At 41.7% G+C, this 21487-nt stretch overlaps 1 protein-coding gene across 1 annotated transcript in view; it reads right to left on the reverse strand.

Moving 5' to 3' along the window:
- RAB3IL1 (RAB3A interacting protein like 1) overlaps window positions 1-21487 on the reverse strand; it is a 119714-nt gene that overhangs the window by 24913 nt on the left and 73314 nt on the right. The window contains exons 7-8 of the mRNA XM_030201185.1: window positions 20647-20759; window positions 8756-8855 (exon numbers count right to left, since the gene is read on the reverse strand). Coding sequence (XP_030057045.1) covers window positions 8756-8855; window positions 20647-20759 — 213 coding nt within the window. The remainder of the gene's footprint in view (window positions 1-8755; window positions 8856-20646; window positions 20760-21487) is intronic.

Here is a 21487-nt window from a genome sequence, read left to right on the forward strand (position 1 = left end):
CTCCATCGAGAATACTGACCATTCAACCCTACTCTCTGCTTCCTGTCTTTTAACCAGCTCTTAATCCATAATAATACACTGCCTCTGATCCCATGACTCTCCAGTTTCCTTTGGAGTCTTTCATGAGGCACTTTGTCAAACGCCTTCTGAAAATCTAGATATACAATATCCACCGGCTCCCCTTTGTCCACATGCTTGTTCACCCCCTCGAAAAAATGCAGTAGATTTGTGAGGCAAGACTTCCCTTCACTAAATCCATGCTGACTTTGTCTCAGCAGCCCATGCTTTTGTACGTGCTCCGTAATTTTATTCTTAATAAAAGCCTCCACCATTTTTCCCGGCACCGATGTCAGACTCACCGGTCTATAATTTCCCAGATCTCCTCTGGAACCCTTTTTAAAAATCGGCGTTACATTGGCCACCTTCCAATCTTCCGGTACCACACCTGATTTTAGGGATAAATTGCATATTACTAACAGCAGCTCGACAAGTTCATTTTTCTATTAATACTCTGGGATGAATACCATCCGGACCCGGCAATTTACTACTTTTTAGTTTGCAGAACTGCCCCATTACATCCTCCAAGTTTACAGAGAAATCATTTAGTCTTTCCGACTCGTCCGCTTCAAATACCTTTTCCGGCACCGGTATCCCTCCCAAATCTTCCTCGGTGAAGACCGAAGCAAAGAATTCATTTAATTTCTCCGCTACAGCTTTGTCTTCCCTGATCGCCCCTTTAACACCACCGTAGTCCAGCGGCCCTACCGATTCTTTAGCCAGCTTTCTGCTTTTAATATAGCTAAAAAAAATTTTGCTATGTGTTTTCGCTTCTATCGCTAACTTTTTTTTCAAAGTCCTCCTTAGCCCTCCTTATCTCCTTTTTGCATTTGGCTTGACATTCCTTATGCTTTATCTTATTGTCTTCCGTCGCTTCCCTTCTCCATTTTCTGAAGGATTGTTGTTTGGCTCTAATAGCTTCCTTTACCTTACCGTTTAGCCACGCCGGCTGACGTTTGGTCTTTTTTCCTCTTTTTCTAATACGCGGAATATATTTGTCCTGTACTTCTAGGATGGTGTTTTTGAACAGCATCCATGCCTGATTCAAGTTTTTTACCCTTTCAGCCGCTCCCCTCAGTCTTTTTTTCACCGTTCTCCTCATTTTATTGTTGTCTCCTTTTTTAAAGTTAAACGCTAGTGTATTTGATTTCCTGAGTTCACTTACTTCGTAGCCAATATCAAAACCGGTCATATTATGATCACTGTTATCAAGCGGCCCTCGCACCGTTACCCCCCGAACCAGATCATGAGCTCCACTAATGATTAAGTCTAGTATTTTCCCTTCTCTCGTCGGCTCCTGAACCAGCTGTTCCATGAAGCCGTCCTTGATTTCATCAAGAAATTTCACCTCCCTTGCGTGTACCAATGTTTCATTCACCCAGTCTATATCCGGCTAATTGAAGTCACCCATTAATATTACATTGCCCTTTTTATTCGCTTCCCTAATTTCCCTTGTCATTGCCACGTCCGTCTGCTCATCTTGGCCAGGCGGACGGTAGTACACTCCTATCACCAGCCCTTTGTAATGGTATCAGTTTATTATCAGATACATATATATACACCAATATATTTGTGCAGCTTTTAAATATATATATATTTGACACTGCAGCAGAGAGAATAGTTTCATTTCAAGCCCCTCTCTCCCCATCCCTTTTTCTGGGAACTTCTGATAGCAAGGATAGTTAATTACAAACACTTAACAAAGACAAAAGAGAGATATATAACTCTCTCTGCCCTCCCACCTAAAAGGACTGAACAAAAGCATGACTAAGGTGGGTACCTGGACGCTCATCAGGACATCTCTGAAAACCAAAGACCCAAGAGACCGAAAGTCTGGAATACCCCATTGAAGACAAAGACTTCAGAGGGGAAACCATAAACAGGACATTTGCTTGTCAAAGGTATACCTGCCCCTCCCATCAGCTTTCAGACATGTGCAGAAAGGAAGGACTTATAATGTGTATCTGCTCCAGAGACTGAGCAGGAAGCCCTGTACATCAAAAGACCATTTGCCAGCAAAATCCAGACAGCAAGTCTTGTGATGTCATAAGACATGAGACCAAGATACCACAATGCTTTGCAAATGCCCAAGGGTCATGTGGAAACCAGGAAAAAGATCCACATGGCATATCCTCCTGCAGCTTGCAAGATATAAAAGCAAAAGCTGTTTCCCCAAGATTCAGATTCTCTTCAACTGCAAGCAACTCAGATCCACTCACTGCAGAAGCTCTCTCTCTTCAAGACTCTCCCTCCAGGAGATTCTCTTCAGCTGCAAGCAACTCAGATCCACTCACTGCAGAAGCCCTGATGCCTTGCTCCTCAACATGTGCTCATCAATCAGCTGGACCACAGCATGCTTGTAACAAGGACTTGTAAGTTAACCTACCTACTACTTTGTTCTATTTTATGCACAAATTCTCTGTTCTAAGATCCTTTTAAAAACCTACCTCTCGTGTGCAATTGTATATTAAATCAACCTTTTTGAAGCTAAAAATATGGTCTCTTTGTGTTCTGAGTATATGGTATCTTTTATATATACTTAATTTATTTAATTTATTGCAATTATCACCTTTGGTGATTGGTGGAGAAATTGATATCCTAAAACTTATAAATACAGCGCCTGCTCTTAAATTATAAACAATAGCAAGTGCTCTCGAGCTCTTTTCCCCAAGATAAATCATTTCTTGTAACACCTTTTCCCTTTTCACATGGAATTTTAATCCACAAGGATTCCAGTCGGGGTTTTGTCTCCTGCAATATTTGCAGCCTGAGTCAAGGTTCTCATTTACATACAGCGCTACCCCTCCTCCAATCCTATCCACCCTATCGCTGCAATATAATTTGTAGCCCTGTATGACTGTGTCCCATTGGTTATCTTCCTTCCACCAGGTCTCAGAGATGCCTATGATATCCAGTTTTTCATTGTGCACAATGTACTCCAGCTCTCCCATCTTATGCCTCAGGCTCCTGGCATTTGCGTATAGACATTTCAATGTATGCTTGTTGTTCTGATTATTATTACGTTTAATACATGGCATTATTAATATGTTGTCTTCCGTCTGGTCATTATTAATTTTATTTAAGTCTATCTGATCCTCTATGATTTCTTTGTCATCCTTACTCACAAGTAACCCTTTTTTCCCTATCTGGGTGATATCCTCAAAAGATATCATCTTCCGAACCATGCGCTTTTGAGCGACTGTCGGCCTTTCCCCCGTTTCTAGTTTAAAAGCTGCTCTATTTCCTTTTTAAAAGTTGACGCCAGCAGCCTGGTCCCACCCTGGTTAAGGTGAAGCCCATCAGATCGGAATAGGTTCTCCCTTCCCCAGAATGCTGACCAGTTCCTGACAAATCCAAAACCCTCCTCCCCACACCATCGTCTCATCCACGCGTTGAGACTCTGGATCTCTGCCTGTCGCTTGGGCCCTGCGCATGGAACAGGTAGTATTTCAGAAAATGCTACCCTAGAGGATCTGGCTTTGAGCTTCCTTCCTAAAAGCCTAAATTTAGCTTCCAGAACGTCTCTCCCACATTTTCCTACGTCGTTGGTACCCATGTGTACCAAGACGGCCGGTTCCTCCCCAGCACTATCTATAATCTTGTCTAGGTGCCGCGTAAGGTCCGCCACCTTCGCACCAGGCAGGCAAGTCACCAGGCGATCCTCACGTCCACCAGCCACCCAGGTATCTACATGGCTAATGATTGAGTCGCCAACTACAACAGCAGTCCTATCTTTTCCCCTGTGGGCTGTAATCGGAGACATATCCTCAGTGCGAGAGGATAATACATTCTCTGGTGGGCAGGTCCTGGCTACAGGAGTACTTCCTACTTCACCAGGGCAATGCTCTCCTTCTAGGAGACCTCTCTCCTCCGAAGTAGCAAAGGGGCTACCCGACTGGAGGTGGGACCTCTCTACGACATGCTCAGACAAATCTTTTTCTGTCATCATTTTCTCTGTTTCTATCTCCCCAGGAATTTCTTCAAAAATATTTGAGGCACCTGCTTAAAATCTCTAAGAATCCAATCCTTTGATCTGTAATATTAATGTTCTATTTCAATCTCATGTAGATGAGACATAAACCTGGAGAATGAAGAGCTGGCTACTGCGAGACTGGACTTGTCAGCTTTTTAAAGACAGTTCCTAAGATGAGACTTCTACACAGACTGCGTTATTTACTTGTAGCATTTGTATCCCACATTTTCCCACCAATTTGCAGGCTCAATGTGGCTTACATTTGCCGTAATGGCGGTTGCCATTTCCAGGTAGCAGGATTACAAATAGTATTGCGTTAAGGTGTATACATACATGGTAACAAGCATGTAACATAACATACATGGAACAGATCATGGTGTATATATACATCATGTGCATACATACATGGTAAGGAAGAATAAATTATGGTATTGTGTGAAGGTTCCTAAGTAATAAATTGGATTGTACCATACATTAGGTCATCAGCTTCAAAGGGTCCCTACTCAGTGTAAGGTTTGAAGTGGAGTTGTTTGATCATAGTTTCGAGGAGTTTAATCAGTCAAGTGATAAGTGTTTGGTTTTGTATAGATCGTGTATAGTGTTATTTTTTTTTTAGTATTTAAGATGACTGTTTATTGTATGCCTTCTTGAAAAGATCTGTTTTCAGTAGTCTTCGGAAAGTGGTTAGGTCTTGCGTTGTTTTTATGGCTTTTGGTAGTGCGTTCCATAGCTGCTTGCAGATGTATGAGAAACTGGTTGCATATGTGGATTTATATTTTAGCCCTTTGTAGTTAGGATAGTGGAGATTGAGGAATGTGCGTGATGATCTTTTTGCATTCCTAATAGGCAGGTCTATAAGGTCTGACATGTAGGTCGGAGCTTCTATTGAATGAAAGTATTGGGGGTTATTTATTTATTGCATTTGTACCCCACATTATCCCACCTTTTTGCAGGCTCAATGTGGCTTACAGGATATGAATTTGGTATGATCGTTACATAGAGTTGGGTACAGTTGGTAGTGAATTGTAGTAAAAGAGGAATTAATTAGAAGGTAATGGGTAAGGTCATGTCGAAGTGTTTTAGAGCGTTTGGGTGATGTACGGAGTAGTATGATTCATCAGGATTGTTTTGTAGGCTATGTTGAGGGGAAGTGTCTTCAAAGGTTTGTAGTTTGATTCATCAAAGATTATTTTTGTAGGCTTTGTTGAAGAGAAATGTCTTCAAAGTTTTGCGAAACTTGCGAAAGTTGGAAGGAATGTGTGACTTTTATCTAAAGGTAGCATTCTGGAAAAAAAAAAAAGGGAAGAGTAACTTATTGCATGGTGTGAGGAAGTTACAGTGTGTCTTGGTGGAACTTAATTGAAAGTGAAACAGTGACAAACATAGTTTCAGACTTGTTACTGAAACAATTATGGCAATTGTCAGCCTTGAAGTGCTTAAATTATACTTTATAAATAAAGATGTTTCTTTTTGTGGTTAACTTTGACATTTTCCCCATTTTCCCCAATGTGGCCAGGTCCACACAGGTCAGGAGGGACATGTTCCTCTAGCTGTAGCAGTAAGTGGCTCCATGTATTTATAGTTTTTATTTGTTAACTATTGGTTCTAGTGCTGTCTGATTTGGCAATAAAGTTTTTGATTCAATTTGAATCAATTTTTCAATTCGATTCAATTTAGTTCTTTAAAGCTACTATTAATAAATAGAAAATAAAATTAATTTTTCTACCTTTGCTGCCTGTTTTAATTTTTGTAATTGTGTTGGTCCCAGTCTCTGGTTTCCACGTTCATCTGTCTTTTCTTGACTCTTTTGCCAGGGTCTCCTGGTCCATTTGGCATTTCTTCTCTGTCCATGTCCATCATACAACTCCCCTCTGTGTCCCTGTCCCTATCTTCCTACCATGCTAAGCATCTCCCCTCTCTATCTTTATTCTTGCCATGTCCAGCAGCACCCCTCCGTGACCCTGTCTTCATTCCCCCAGGACCAGCAGCACTCTTCATTCTCTCTTGTCCTCCCCTCCCCCTTCCATTCAGCATTTACCCCTTCCATCCATGGTAGGCCCTCCTCCTCTTTCCTCCTTCCATCCAGCGTCTGCCCTCCTCCTCTTTCCCCTTCCATCCAGCATCTGCCCTAATTCTTTGCCCCCTTCCCATCCAGCCTCTGCCCTCTCTCTCCAATCCCCCACCTCTTCCATCCAGCCTCTGCCCCCTCTCTTTGTACCCCAACATCCCTGCCACAGCTGCTCTTGCTTCAGCAGTGGCCATGGCAAAAGAAACTACTGACTGCAGGGCAGGAACCTCCATTGACACAGCTGTCAGTCACGCCCCCTTGGACACCATTTCATGTTCCGGGGCACAGCAGGCAACCTGCACAAATGCCAAGTCCAGCCCAAAGGTGAGTAGCTTCTTTTACTGCCACTGCTGATGTTCTAGAGAATTGACAGCAGAAGCCACTTGGACAAAGGGAGGAAAGTGGAGAAAGTCCCGATTTTTCCCCAAATGAAAAGATTTGCATCGCGAATCAGACAGTACTAATTGGTTCAGAGGAGGCTCAAAGAGCTAATTTGCTAAACACAGGTGTATAACAATACAAATATATATATTACAGCATATAATACTATATAAATCTAAACACCCACAAAAGAAAAAATAAAATCTCAGACACCATACAATCCTAGTAAGTATCTACACCCAGCTTAAAATTCAAAAAGGGGAAAGGGAAATGGGACTTGATATACTGCCTTTCTGAGGTTTTTGCAAGTACATTCAAAGCGGTTTACATATATTCAGGTACGTATTTTGTACCAGGGCAATGGAGGGTTAAATGACTTGCCCAGAGTCACAAGGAGCTGCAGTGGAAATTGAACTCAGTTCCCCAGGATCAAAGTCCACTGCACTAACCACTAGGCTACTCCTCCACTCTAGCAAATCTAGTTCTTCAAAAACTAAAAGAACTGCATTAAAACCCAGGCTTTACACTGCTTGTCAAAATTAAACATAGCTCTTCTCAAGTCTGATTTCTTTTGGGATCATGGTGGAGAGAACAATGTCCACATAGGAAAAGACCACATTCTCCTTGTCCTCTAATCATATACTGGATAAAAATGGAATGTAAAAATGTAAATCCTGCAAAGTTGATAACATTCTATCCAGTTTATAGACTGCCAAGCTGTTATTTAAATATTTCAGGCCTAGTGCTGAAAATATCATACAGATAGTTTTAAAACTAGATCTAAATACACTGGGAGCCAAGGCAGAGATTTTGCTTTTTACCCTGGAGAAACAGTACATTGCCGATATTCAAACACTCTCCACCCTCCATTAAAAAAGAAAAATGTGGCAGTGTATTGAATTAACTAAAGTCTTTATAGTTGTCTCTGCTGCACACCAATAAACAGAAAATTACAGTAATCTAAACAAACTTATGAAGAAAATATGATCAGTAGAAACCAGGTCTCTGTTGTCTACAAAATATTCATCAACTGAATATGCCATAAAGTAAAAACAAGAATCTTTAGCAACCGTATTAATGTGAGCCTGGAATGTTAAATGTTTGTCAAAAGTAATACCCATAATTTCTACCTCCTTACTCAGAAGCAGCAGCTTATCTTCAGATAAAATCTGAGATTGTGGGCGGATGCACCATTACCCACAGAACTTGATTTTAGGAAATTCAAGCTCCCTATAGAGATCATCCACTGATTAGGTATTGATGCATTTTTTTTTTTTTGTTACACTTGTACCCCGCGCTTTCCCACTCATGGCTGGCTCAATGCGGCTTACATGGGGCAATGGAGGGTTAAGTGACTTGCCCAGAGTGGGAATCGAACTCAGTTCCTCAGTTCCCCAGGACCAAAGTCCACCACCCTAACCACTAGGCCACTCCTCCACTAGGCATGTCCTTTCAACTAGGACATTGATCCATGTGATGTATACTGTTATTGCTATTTTGCGAAAATGTTAAGAGGGGAGAAAGTATGGCCCCTTTCGGAACACCATATTGTAATTCCCATAAGACTAGCCATACTGGGTCAGTCCATTTAGCCCAGTATCCCTGCTTCCAGAAGTGGCCAATCCAGGTCACAAGAACCTAGCAGAATCCTAAATAGTAGCAAGTTGCAATGCAGGGACAAGTAGTGGCTTCTCCCACATCTATCTCAATAGCAGACTATCAACTTTTTCTCCAGAGACCCGTCCAAACCTTGTTTTAAACCCAGATATGCTAACCACTGTTACCACATCTTCTGGTAATGAGTTTCAGGGCTTAGCTATTTGTTAAGTGAAAAAATATTTCCTCCTATTCATTTTAAAAGTACTAACATGTAACATCACTGAGTATCCCTTAGTCTTTGTACTCTTTGAAAGAGTAAAAAAATTTGATTCACTTTTACCCATTCTACAGCACTTAGGATTTTCCAGACTTCTACCATACACCCCCACAAGCTGTCTCTTTTCCAAGCTGAAGAGCCCTAACCTCTTGCCTTTCCTCATATGAGAGATGTTCCATCACCTTAATCATTTTGGTCGCCCTTCTTTGAACCTTTTCTAATTCCACTATATCATTTTTGAGATACAGCAACCAGAACTGCATGCAATACTCAAGGTGAACTTGCACCACAGCGATACAGAGGTATTACAATATTCTTCCTGAAAGCTCTGTACCTAAGCACTTTTTTAATGAGCAAAGAAAAGATCTAAAAGTGTATGCAAAGAACCTGAAGGATTTACCCTGGCCCTGCAGGATGGCGAGATGAAGTAATAGGTCCCAGAATCTCCCAGCTTGATCCGATGCTTGCAGGCTCGTGACACACCACTCAGAGCACACTTCCTGAAAGGAGATTGAGAGACATGAGCATTAGCCAGTGATAGCTCACATACAGAGGAGCAAACGCTAACCATTAACCAATTAGCAGAAGCCAAGGATTTGAGGAAGGAAAAAAAGAGAGTTTATTTATTGGGATTTATTAACTGCCTTTAAGAAGAGATTCACCCAAGGCAGTGTATAGCAGGTACAGTTTAACATAGAATTTAACATTTTGTTAACAGCTTAACTAACAATACTAAAATAACCAAGAATAGACAAATACAAAAAATGAGGTAACCTTGAAAACAGTACATTGAAACCTAATAACAGAACTACCGTGAACCAGTATCAAAAACATACACATTTAACAGCACTGGAATTCAAATACCAGAGATATAACACAGTGTTAGCATAATACTAATGATACACCTAGTATGCATACATTAGAACATTCAACTAACATAGTTGAAACATATTTAAAAAAAAAAAAGGGGGGGTGGAATTGGACCATTGGAGTAGCTTGCCCTCGTCTTTGAAGGGGAAAATGTTTATATCGTATGGTTATTTTTCCACGTTGGTTGTATGTCCTCCAGTCTCTTCCGTCTGCTCCGTAGGGATTTATATTCTTTGTGAAAGCTGGTAGTGAAATTCTGCTGGGGAGGACATAAGACAAAGATGAGGTGGAATTATCTTTTGGGTAACTGGAAGCAAGGAGGGATGGGTTAACCAGTTCTCAAACAGTAGAATAAGGCATGTATCTTACGTCATGTGTGGACTGGCATGATCATCATAAAAACAAAATTTAAAATATAAAAAATACGTCCAGACATTACCACACAGGTTTCCAAGCACAATCACAGGTACTTAATGCAAATGTCTCAATTCTCTGTAGACAAACAAAATATGAATTTCAGAAGTTATCCATACTAAAGCAAATTTACATATGATTTCAATGTAAATAGAAAAATGCCAAAGTATCCAACAGACAGTGTATATCCCATGACAAAAGTATAACTAACATATAGTTTATACCACAATGAAGGTATACAGTGGTGGAAATAAGTATTTGATCCCTTGCTGATTTTGTAAGTGTGCCCACTGACAAAGACATGAGCAGCCCATAATTGAAGGGTAGGTTATTGGTAACAGTGAGAGATAGCACATCACAAATTAAATCCGGAAAATCACATTGTGGAAAGTATATGAATTTATTTGCATTCTGCAGAGGGAAATAAGTATTTGATCCCCCACCAACCAGTAAGAGATCTGGCCCCTACAGACCAGGTAGATGCTCCAAATCAACTCGTTACCTGCATGACAGACAGCTGTCGGCAATGGTCACCTGTATGAAAGACACCTGTCCACAGACTCAGTGAATCAGTCAGACTCTAACCTCTACAAAATGGCCAAGAGCAAGGAGCTGTCTAAGGATGTCAGGGACAAGATCATACACCTGCACAAGGCTGGAATGGGCTACAAAACCATCAGTAAGACGCTGGGCGAGAAGGAGACAACTGTTGGTGCCATAGTAAGAAAATGGAAGAAGTACAAAATGACTGTCAATCGACAAAGATCTGGGGCTCCACGCAAAATCTCACCTCGTGGGGTATCCTTGATCATGAGGAAGATTAGAAATCAGCCTACAACTACAAGGGGGGAACTTGTCAATGATCTCAAGGCAGCTGGGACCACTGTCACCACGAAAACCATTGGTAACACATTACGACATAACGGATTGCAATCCTGCAGTGCCCGCAAGGTCCCCCTGCTCCGGAAGGCACATGTGACGGCCCGTCTGAAGTTTGCCAGTGAACACCTGGATGATGCCGAGAGTGATTGGGAGAAGGTGCTGTGGTCAGATGAGACAAAAATTGAGCTCTTTGGCATGAACTCAACTCGCCGTGTTTGGAGGAAGAGAAATGCTGCCTATGACCCAAAGAACACCGTCCCCACTGTCAAGCATGGAGGTGGAAATGTTATGTTTTGGGGGTGTTTCTCTGCTAAGGGCACAGGACTACTTCACCGCATCAATGGGAGAATGGATGGGGCCATGTACCGTACAATTCTGAGTGACAACCTCCTTCCCTCCGCCAGGGCCTTAAAAATGGGTCGTGGCTGGGTCTTCCAGCACGACAATGACCCAAAACATACAGCCAAGGCAACAAAGGAGTGGCTCAGGAAGAAGCACATTAGGGTCATGGAGTGGCCTAGCCAGTCACCAGACCTTAATCCCATTGAAAACTTATGGAGGGAGCTGAAGCTGCGAGTTGCCAAGCGACAGCCCAGAACTCTTAATGATTTAGAGATGATCTGCAAAGAGGAGTGGACCAAAATTCCTCCTGACATGTGTGCAAACCTCATCATCAACTACAGAAGACGTCTGACCGCTGTGCTTGCCAACAAGGGTTTTGCCACCAAGTATTAGGTCTTGTTTGCCAGAGGGATTAAATACTTATTTCCCTCTGCAGAATGCAAATAAATTCATATACTTTCCACAATGTGATTTTCCGGATTTAATTTGTGATGTGCTATCTCTCACTGTTACCAATAACCTACCCTTCAATTATGGGCTGCTCATGTCTTTGTCAGTGGGCACACTTACAAAATCAGCAAGGGATCAAATACTTATTTCCACCACTGTAATTTAAAAAATACTATTTAGATAATAACAAAAATAAAATATACCTAAACACAGTACTTAATATATACTTACATCAGATTAGGATGGATGATTTCAGAGAACAGCGATGAGCAAAAATTAGATAATACATAACAGCATCAAAATTCCTATAAACTATATCTCTATTAAACATTGTCATGGGATAAACACGGTCTGATATTCTGGCATTTTTCTATTTACACTGAAATCATATACAAATTTGCTTTAGTATGGATAATTTCTGAAATGCATGTTTTGTGTCTACAGGGAATTGAGGCATTTGCACTAAGTACCTGTGATTGTGCTTGGAAACCTGTTTAGTAATGTCTAGATGTATTTTTTTATATTTTAAATTTTGTTTTTATGATGATCATACCCAAGATTTTAACTGGTTTTTTTTTTGTACTGTTTTTTGTGTTTACATGTAAATTGTACACCCCTGATGAAAGTTTGTCTGAAACTTGGCCAGGTTGGGTCTTGTTTCCAATAAAGTCTCGTTTGGATGAACTCTTGGCTACTCATCCTTCCCTGGATCACTGCTGCTGTTGCTGCTGCTATGCTGTTTGATTCGATTCTGCAGTGGGCTGTCTCCTGTTTTTCTTGCTAGAACATCTGCTCCAGTCAGATGGATCACTGGTGAAGTTTAAGGACTTGCAGCGGAGCATAACACTGGATGTGGCAGACAGCTCATGATCTACATTCCAAACAATCTCACATTTTATCCTTAAGCTTTGGATCTCGAGTCCGTGAATTTTTGGAGAAAGATGTCTTGGTACTGATCTTGATTTCCTGGTTTCACAAAAAATTAAATTAGTATCCAACCTCCTAAAGAGTATATGGCTATAATGGAACCCTGGGCCACAGATCTTGGCAGAATGATTAACCTTCAAGCCCTTAGGGAGGTTTTGAGTATTATAGTACACAGTGCAGAATTGCAAGAATATCAGTTCAGTATAGTCCATAGAGTGTATTTCTCTCAGCAGCAGTCATTTAATGCTGGCTGTGCCAATTCTTCCTCATGCAAAAAATGCCACTTGGGTACTAACACCTTTGCTCATAGCTTTTGGCACTGTAGGAAAAAATCAAAGCTTTCTGGCATTCACCGTTTCCTTATATTCAATTGATACATGGACATCTCCTCCAGCATTCGTTTCAGGGGATCATTTTTAATAGAGCTGCTTCTTTAGGCAGCCAGGGAGAAAAACTGCTTCTGAGTAAAGCCTATATTATTAGTAATATGTAATTTATCTTTAAACTCAAGCATGGTACCAGAAGATTGGAGGGTGGCCAATGTAAAGCTGATTTTTAAAAAAGGTTCCAGTGGTGATCTGGAAAATTATAGACTGGTGAGCCTGATGTCGGTGCCCGGCAAAATGGTTATAAAAATCAAAATTACAGAGCATATTCACAAGCATGGATTAATAAGACAAAGCCAACATGGATTTAGTGAAGGGAAATCTTGCTTCACCAATCTACTACATTTCTTTGAAGGGGTGAACAAACATGTAGATATAGGTGAGCCGATTGATATTGTGTATCTGGTTTTTCAAAAGGCATTTGACAAAGTACCTCATGAAAGACTTCAGAGGAAATTGGAGAGTCATGGGATAAGAGGTAGTGTTCTATTTATGGATTAAAAACTGGTTAAAAGATAGAAAAGACATATTGGGGTTCCCAAGGGGTCTGTTCTGGGACAGCTGATTTTTAACATATTTATAAATTATCTAGAGATGGGAGTAACTAGTGAGGTAATTAAATTTGTTGACGACACAAAGTTATTCAAAGTTGTTAAATCGCAAGAGGATTGTGAAAAATTACAAGAGAATCTTACAAGACTGGGAGACTAGACATCCAAATGGCAGATGATGTTTAATGTGAGCAAGTGCAAAGTGATGCATGTGGGAAAGAGGAACCCGAACTATAATTACATGATGCAAGGTTCCACATTAGGAGTCACTGACCAGGAAAGGGATTTAAGTGTCATAAGTACATAAGTATTTCCATACTGGGACACACTGAATGTCCATCAAGCCCAGTATCTTGTTTCCAACAGTGGCCAATCCAGGTCACAAGATCCTGGCAAGATCCCAAAACAGTACAATATATTTTATGCTGCTTATTCTAGAAATACTGTAAGACTTCAATATGGCACTCTACTTGTTCTGTGTAAGACACTCAAAAATTAACGAAAGTAGAAGACAATACACTGATCACTCAATGTGAATGTTTCAGGGAAGTCTCATATAATCGCTTTGAATGGCAAATTCTGCTGCCAATTTTATACGATTGTTCTAATCATAGACAACCCCCTACCAACCACATAAAAACTTTTGTTTTTTTCTTTTTTCTCTTATTTTCCTTTTCAATGTGTTCCACAATTAATCACCAACACTTGTGCAATTAAGTGACCACCATAAAAATAGTGGAAGTTTGACTCTCTCGCTTTGCATTGAGCGATGAACATTCCGAGGAGATAAGACCGATTGTTCCTTGACAAAGCTCCATAGCGAAACAGGACCTGTCGGGACAATAAGGGCTCCTGGGATCGCTCAAGACAGACACACACAGATAAGTGTTCAAAGTGTCTTTTGACATTTATGTAAAGCACGTTTTGGAATCAATGCAAAGCGAGAGAGTCAAACTTCCACTGTTTTTATGGTGGTCACTTAATTGCACAAGTGTTGGTGATTAATTGTGGAACACATTGAAAAGGAAAATAAGAGAAAAAAGAAAAAAACAAAAGTTTTTATGTGGTTGGTAGGGGGTTGTCTATGATTAGAACAATCGTATAAAACTGGCAGCAGAATTTGCCATTCAAAGCGATTATATGAGACTTCCCCTGAAACATTCACATTGAGTGATCAGTGTATTGTCTTCTACTTTCATTAATTTTTGAGTATTCTAGAAATAAGCAGTGGATTTTTCCCTAAGTCCATTTTAATAATGGTCTATGGACTTTTCCTTTAGGAAGCCATCCAAACCTTTTTTAAACCCCGCTAAGTTAACTGCTTTTACTACATTCTCTGGCAACGAATTCCAGAGTTTAACTACACGTTGAGTGAAAAAATATTTTCTCCGATTCGTTTTAAATTTAATACTTTGTTGATATGATGAAACCCTCTGCTCAGTATGCGGCAGAGGCTAAGAAAGCAAATAGAATGTTAGGTATTATTAGGAAAAGAATGGTAAAAAAAATAATGACGTTATAATGCCTTTGTATTGCTCCATGGTGCAACCGAACCTCAAATACTGTGTGCAATTCTGGTCACTGCATCTCAAAAAAGATATAGTGGAATTTGAAAACGTACAGAGAAGAGTGACAAAAATGATAAAATGAAGAAAGGCTAAAGTGCCTAGGGCTCTTCAGCTTGGAGAAAAGATGGCTGAGGGAAGGTATGATAGAGGTCTATAAATAACGAGTGGAATGGAATGGGTGGATGTGAATCGCTTTTTTAGTCTTTCCAAAAATACTAGGACTAGGGGGCATGCAATTACTACTACTACTACTTAACATTTCTAAAGCGCTACTAGGGTTACGCAGTGCTGTACAATTTAACATAGAAGGACAGTCCCTGCTCAAGGAGCTTACAATCTAAAGGACAAATGTACAGTCAGTCAAGTAGGGGCAGTCAAATTGGGGCAAGCCAAGATTTCTTGAAAGGTATAAAGGTTAGGTGCCAAAAGCAACATTGAAGAGGTGGGCTTTGAGCAAAGATTTGAAGATGGTTAGGGAGGGGGCTTGGCGTAAGGGCTCAGGAAGTTTATTCCAAGCATAGGGTGAGGCGAGGCAGAATGGGCGGAGCCTGAAGTTGGCGGTGGTGGAGAAGGGTACTGAGAGGAGGTATTTGTCCTGTGAGCGAAGGTTTTGGGCGGGAACGTAAGGAGAGATGAGGGTAGAGAGGTAATGAGGGGCTGCAGACTAAGTGCATTTGTAGGTAAGAAGGAGAAGCTTGAACTGTATGTGGTATCTGATCGGAAGCCAGTGAAGTGACCTGAGGAGAGGGGAGATATGAGTATATCGGTTCAGGCGGAATATAAGACGTGCAGCAGACTTCTGAACGGATTGAAGGGGGGATAGATGGTTAAGTGGGAGGCCAGTGAGGAGTAGGTTGCAGTAGTCAAGGCGAGAGGTAATGAGAGCGTGGATGAGAGTCCGGGTGGTGTGCTCAGAGAGGAAAGGGCGAATTTTGCTGATGTTAAAGAGAAAGAATCGACAGGTCTTGGCTGTCTGCTGGATATGCACAGAGAAAGAGAGGGAGGAGTCGAAGATGACTCCGAGGTTGCGGGCGGATGAGACGGGGAGGATAAGGGTGTTATCAACTGAGATTGAGAGTGGAAGAAGAGGAGACGTGGGTTTTGGTGGAAATGAAGCTACGATTTCACCCAGGAGCACACGGTTTGGTGTGGAGTATCTACAAAGAATACTATTGAAATAGGCCATTTAGGGAATCCCAATAGAGAGGTTTCAATAATGGTGAAAGAAAGTCAGGAGCGTTTAATGGGAGAAAAGAGTAAAGTATACAAATTATCCCTGTCAACTTCAACGCAGCTTATAAATGCTAGGAAAAAACACAATTTGAAGTGTCTATATACAAATGTAAGAAGCTTAAGAAGTAAGATGAGAGAGTTGGAGTATATAGCACGAAATAAAGAGATAGATATCCTAACAGGAATCTCGGAGACCTGGTGGAAGGAGGACAATCAATGGGACGCTTTGATATTAGGGTACAAATTATATCGCAACAATAGATGGATCAAATTGGAGGGGGTGGGGGGTCACGCTATATGTTAAAGAGGGAATGGAGTCAAACAAAATAAATATTCTACATGAAACAGATAGAAGCGTGGAATCCTTTATATAGAAATTCAATGTGTGAACAGAAAGAGTATACTGGCAGGGCTGTACTACTGACTGCTGGGACAGACCGGACAGATGAACAAATGTTTACAGAAATTAGGAAAGTTGGCAAATTTTGACTGGATAAATGCTACATCAGAGAGCACTAGGGAAGTAAAATTCTTAGATTTAATAAATGACTGGTTGGAGCAGCTGGTCCAAGGACAAGAAGAGGAGCTATTTTAGATCTAGTCCTTAGTGGAATGCAGGGTATGGTATAAGGGGTAACAGTGTTGGATCCACTGGGAAACAGAGCTCATAACGATCAAATTTGAGCTGATATCTGGTGTGAAGTTACTAAAGAAATCTACTGTAGCATTCATTTTCGAAAGGGTATGACAAAATGAGGAAAATGGTTAAAAAGAAGCTCAAAGGGTCGGCCACAAAGGTTAAGACTTTAAATCAGGCGTGGATGTTTAAAAATACTATCATGGAAGCCCAGACCAGATGTATTCTACATATTAACAAGTGAAAGAGGCTATTAGGTCCAAAAGAGCATCCTTCAAGAAATGGAAAAAGGATCTGAATGAAGAAAATAAGAACCAACATGTCAAGCTAGATGCAAAGCACTGATAAAGAATGCTAAAACAGAATATGAAGAAAAACTTGTCATGGAGACAAAACCTCATAGTAATGCCTTTTTCAGTTACATCAGCAGCAGAAAGCCTGTGAGAGCATCCATGGAACCATTAGATCATGAAGGAGCAAAAGGGCACTCAGGGAGGAAAGGGCCATAGCAGAGGCACTGAATGGATTCTTTGCTTAAGTGTTAACTGAAGATGATGTAAGAGATCTACCTGTACCAGAGATGGTTTTCAAGGGTGAACCTGGAAGATGTACAGAGACAAACTGACAAGTTAGAGAGTGATAAATCACCTGGATCGGATGGCATACACCCCAGGGTACTGAAAGAACTCAAACATGAAACTGCTGATCTGCTGTTAGTGATCGGTAACCTGTCATTAAATACCATCTGTAGTACCTGAAGATTGGCCACTGTAACACCGATTTTTCAAAAGGGTTCCCAGGGTGATCTAGGAAATTACAGATCGGTAAGCCTGACTTCAGTGCTGGGGTAATTAGTGGAAACTATTATAAAGAATAAAAGTACAGAACAAGTAGACAAACATGATTTAATGGGACAAAGACAGCATGGGATCAGCCAAGGGAAGTCTTGCCTCACCAATTTGATTCATTTCTTTGAAGGCGTAAACAAACAAGTGGATAAAGGTGAGCTGTTTGATGAAGTGTACCTGGATTTTCAGAAAGTTTTTAACAAAGTTCCTCAAGAGAGGCTACTGAGAAAATTAAAAAGTCATGGGATAAGAGGGATGACCTGACGTTATATCCCAAAGCACTTCAGGCAACTTTCCCTATACATAAATACAGTGCACTCCATTTAAGTGCACGTCAGATAAACGCATGCCGTACTTCGGTCCCGTTTTTTGGCGCCATCAATTTCTATGGGGACAAACTTCGGTTTAGCGCACCACTGGTAAGTGCAAGATTTGCTTATATGCATGGTTTAAGACCGCTCCTCTGCAGGAAAGACTCCGCCAAAGCGCGCACACGGAATATGGAAGCCGATTGGCGCGTGACAAAGGGGCGGTAAATTTGAAATCTCGTTGGTTAACTGCCACAGGCAGAATAAGCGAAAGAATGTTGTTAGAGTGTACACTGAAGTCGTCATCGTTGTCGTCACGCAACTCTAAAGACTAACACTGGCTGAACGAATAGAAGTTCTTAAAAAATTAGAAAACAAAGTCAAGCACCTATTACTAAAGAATATGGTGTCAATCCCAGTCAAATTTCAAGTATCTTGAAGCAGAAAGACCAGCTTCTGGAAGACTGGCAAAACAATACAAATCCACACCGGAAACGAAAATGGGCAGGAAAAGCTGAGGACGTAGAAGATGCTCTTCTTCAGTGGTTTTCTCAAGTCAGGAGCACAGTTTTCTGTCAGTGATCCACTGCTTATGGAGAAAGCTAATCAGCTAGCTGAAAGTCTTGTACTAACTGAATTCAAAGCCACTGTTGGATGGTTGGAAAGATGGAAGGAGAGGAACAACATAAAATTCAAAAAACAGCATGGTGAAAAACAAGACGCTGATGACTTTGGTGCTGAAATTTGGGTTGTTTCAGTTCTTCCTACCATCTTGAACGAGTTTGCACCTTGTGACATTTTCAATGCTGACGAAAACAGTCTCTACTGGTGAGTGATTCCTTAGTGGCTTGCATTCAAACAAGCCAAAACTACAGGAAGTAAAACGTCAAAGGACCGACTGACGATCCTCCTTTGCTGCAATATGGATGGGAGTGAAGTTGAAACCACTCATCATTGGAAAGAGCAAACAGTCCCGTTGCTTCAAGAACGTTAACATACATACATAGTAACATAGTAGATGACGGCAGAAAAAGACCTTCACGGTCCATCTAGTCTGCCCACAATAAACTCATATGTGTATACCTTACCTTGATTTGTACCTGTCTTTTTCAGGGCACAGACCGTATAAGTCTGTGCAGCAGTATTTCCCGCCTCCCAACCACCAGTCCCGCCTCCCATCACCGGCTCCGGCACAGACCCCCATATAAGTCTGCCCTCCCCCATCCTAGCCTCTCAACCACCAACCCCTCTTCTCCCCGCCACCCAAGTTAAGTGACTTCCTGTGTCATACGAGGCTAATGCAAATTCATGGATGACTGGGGAAATTTGGAAGCAGTGGCTAAAGAAGTTAGACACTAGAATGCAGGCATAAAAGCATCAGATTTTGTTGCTTTGTGATAATTGTGCTGCACACAGTGATGACGTCAGGCTGTCTAATGTCAAGGTGGTCTTCCTGCTACCAAACACAACCTCACTGATCCAACCTATGGATCAGGGCATAATAGCCAATTTCAAACAACATTATCGGGCTCTTGTGCTGCGTTGTCTGATGAGCGTTATGGATGACCAGTCTGGCAAGGATAAACATGCTGTTGAACTGGCTCGTAATCTATCACTGTTGGATTCCCTACATATGCAGAAAGCAGCTTGGAATCATGTTACACAGGCAACCATAGTGAACTGCTACAAGTGGGCAAGCTTTGTTTGGGATGTGGAGAGGGACGAAACAGATGCAGCTGTTGCAAACGCATCAGATTAACAGGCTATTGACATCCCAGCCAGTGTTACTGAAGAGGAGTTTCATCACTACATAGCTGTTGATTACGATCTACAAACAGCTGACGACAGCACTGATGTCCAGATATACGCCTACACGCAGGCAATGGCTGATGATGAAACAGATGATGAAATGAGCAGCAAGACACATGCTGACGAAATTCAACAACCTCCTGTCACTTCTGCAAGAGCGCTGGAGAGTCTCAACACCATGTGGACCTATCTGGAGGCCACTGGATGTCAGTGCTATGACAGTTTTTACCGTCTGGCAGACATAGTCTATGGAACTCACAGACACAAGAGTGTACAGAGAACTATGACTGATTACTTCAAGTAAGCCTAACGTCAGTTAACGGAGACTGTATACTGTACATATAATAAACAGTACTGTACATATGTTTATCAGATGTCAAGCTTCTTTGGGTCACAACGGTTAAGTGCACGCTCCAGTTAACTGCATGTATTTCTTTGGTCCCAGACCCTTGCACTTAAGCGGATTGCACAGTAAGAAAGCAAATAGAATATTAGGTATTATTAGGAAAGGAATGGAAAACAAAAATGAGGATGTTATAATGCCTTTGTGTTGCTCCATGGTGCGACCGCACCTCGAATACTGTGTTCAATTCTGGTCGCCGCATCTCAAAAAACATATAGTGGAATTAGAAAAGGTGAAGAGAAGGGCGACGAAAATGATAAAGGGGATGGGATGACTTCCCTATGAGGAAAGGCTAAAGTGGCTAGGGCTCTTCAGCTTGGAGAAAAGGCGGCTGACCGTTATTAAACTTGGGGAAAATCCACTATTTCTGGGATAACACACACACACACGTGAAAGCTATCTGGGAAGAAAAGAGGAATGTCCCCATTTTTGAATTGCGGGATGCATGGTACTTGGTCCTGGGACAGGGAGCCAGTTTAGTAGGAGTGAAGCTGTAAAACGGGTATGCACATTAGTGAAAGACATCCTGCCAGTGGTGTCTACACATGTACTGCTGAAGACTCTACTGTTAGGAATAGCTTTTCAGGGAGGCAGGGGCTTCCTGCAGCATCACTTGGAAAGAGAGTGTATAGGAGACATGTGAGAGAGGGAAGAGATCCTTACTTGGGCCCACCGCATTCAATGGCCGACACCTTCACCACGGGGAGGGTCTGTGAAGCCACGGGCTCCACAGTCAACGTGTTATTCTCCACTGCAGCCTGCACCAATTCCGCTAGCTGTGGGTACACAAATCCAAAGACACAATTAACAACATGCACTGACGTAGACAAGCCTACTTGGTACTCAATGAGACCACTACACCAAGAGCCAGTGTTAAACATGCTGGGGCCCCAGGGCAGAAATTAAAGAGGGGTCCCCCAATTACTTCTTTTCCCTGCCCCCCCCCTCCCCGATCTCCCCACCTACCATTACTACCACATATAAAAATTTTTAATGGCTTCTTCATGCACACACAACACAGACAGACCTTCACCAAATACAGAACAAAGGATTAGAAATATAAAGACTAAAACTGAACTGGGAACCCCAAGAAGTTAAAATGAACAAGTACTGTAACACTGGAAAAATAAAAACAGAAATGTGTTTCATTTTGTACTGAACACAATCAATGATGTAAATATGGCAGAGGAGGAGGCTGCCGCATCCCCCACCCCCCAAAAAAATCCGTCCTTTGCTGTGATTGATGGGGATCTCCAAGTCCCAACAGCTGAAGACCACCTTCTTCCTCTGGTTCAGTAAGCAAAACTCTCCAAGCTCTGCAGTCAGCAGCAGTATTCCCAAGCTGCCACCCCCAACCCCCCCCCCCCCCCCATGCATGCACGAAAAATGCATGACTTTGGGTGGGGGGAGGGGCAGCAGTGCCAGCTGGAGCTCAGAGAGACTGCTGCCAACTGCAGAGCTTAGAGAGTTCTGGTCACTGGACCAGGGGAGAAAGAGGAGGAGG

The sequence above is a fragment of the Microcaecilia unicolor genome, chromosome 4 (genome assembly GCF_901765095.1).
Source record: "Microcaecilia unicolor chromosome 4, aMicUni1.1, whole genome shotgun sequence".
NCBI lineage: Eukaryota > Metazoa > Chordata > Amphibia > Gymnophiona > Siphonopidae > Microcaecilia > Microcaecilia unicolor.